Genomic DNA, 761 nt, shown 5'->3' on the forward strand with positions numbered 1-761 from the left:
TAGATTAGTCGTGGGCAGTCTGTGTGGCTCAGTAGAACAGTTCGAGACTGTTTTAAAGAGGACCGTAATCAGAGGAAGTCACGAGGTGGCTTACGTCGGTCCAAGCCAAGTGGTAATACGACCATTACAAGAAGGGAACCGACCCGTGATCATCAGGTCGCAAACTGGATACGAAATAGAAGACGTTAAGGTCTTAGGCAGAGCTGACAATAACGTAGTAGCTCGTACAGCGAATACACTACTCCTAGCGGACATCGAACTGAATCTTATCAGCGAAATCCCATGGGAGGACAAGAGTAATAGCGAGAAATTCTTCTTCGAATACCCGAGGGTGTGCTTGATCTTCTGTTCGGGGGAGTTGACTATCGTCGAGTATGGAAATAACGAAGCCCTGGGATCTGTTAGAACGGAGGCTGTCAATCCTCATGTAGTTAGCGTGAGGATCAATGAACGGCAGGCACCTGGGGCGCCTGATAATAAGAGGCTCGCTTATCTGTTGGATCCCAGGACAGTTCGTATTATGGATTTGGTAACAGGAGTCACTGTCGCTATGATTCATTACGACGTCAGAGTCGACTGGTTGGAACTCAGTGAAACGGGTCACAGGCTGTTGTCGAGGGACAAAAGAGCCAGGTAGTTCATTCCTCGTCATGGAAAGTCTGGGAAGTTGTTATTTCTTTCTGTTTTCCTCTTTGCCTTTTCCTAAGGAATTTTTAATGCATAATTTCTAATATTCTAATAAATAGTTTTAGCATTTTTTT

At 45.2% G+C, this 761-nt stretch overlaps 1 protein-coding gene across 1 annotated transcript in view; it reads left to right on the plus strand.

Moving 5' to 3' along the window:
• Oseg2 (intraflagellar transport protein Oseg2) overlaps positions 1–761 on the plus strand; it is a gene marked incomplete at its 5' end in the record, with an annotated part of 6,458 nt that overhangs the window by 619 nt on the left and 5,078 nt on the right. The window contains 1 exon segment of the mRNA XM_026818871.1: positions 4–666. Coding sequence (XP_026674672.1) covers positions 4–666 — 663 coding nt within the window.

Source organism: Ceratina calcarata, unplaced genomic scaffold (genome assembly GCF_001652005.2).
Source record: "Ceratina calcarata isolate Rehan_Ccalc_2016 unplaced genomic scaffold, ASM165200v1 scaffold9.2, whole genome shotgun sequence".
Lineage (NCBI taxonomy): Eukaryota > Metazoa > Arthropoda > Insecta > Hymenoptera > Apidae > Ceratina > Ceratina calcarata.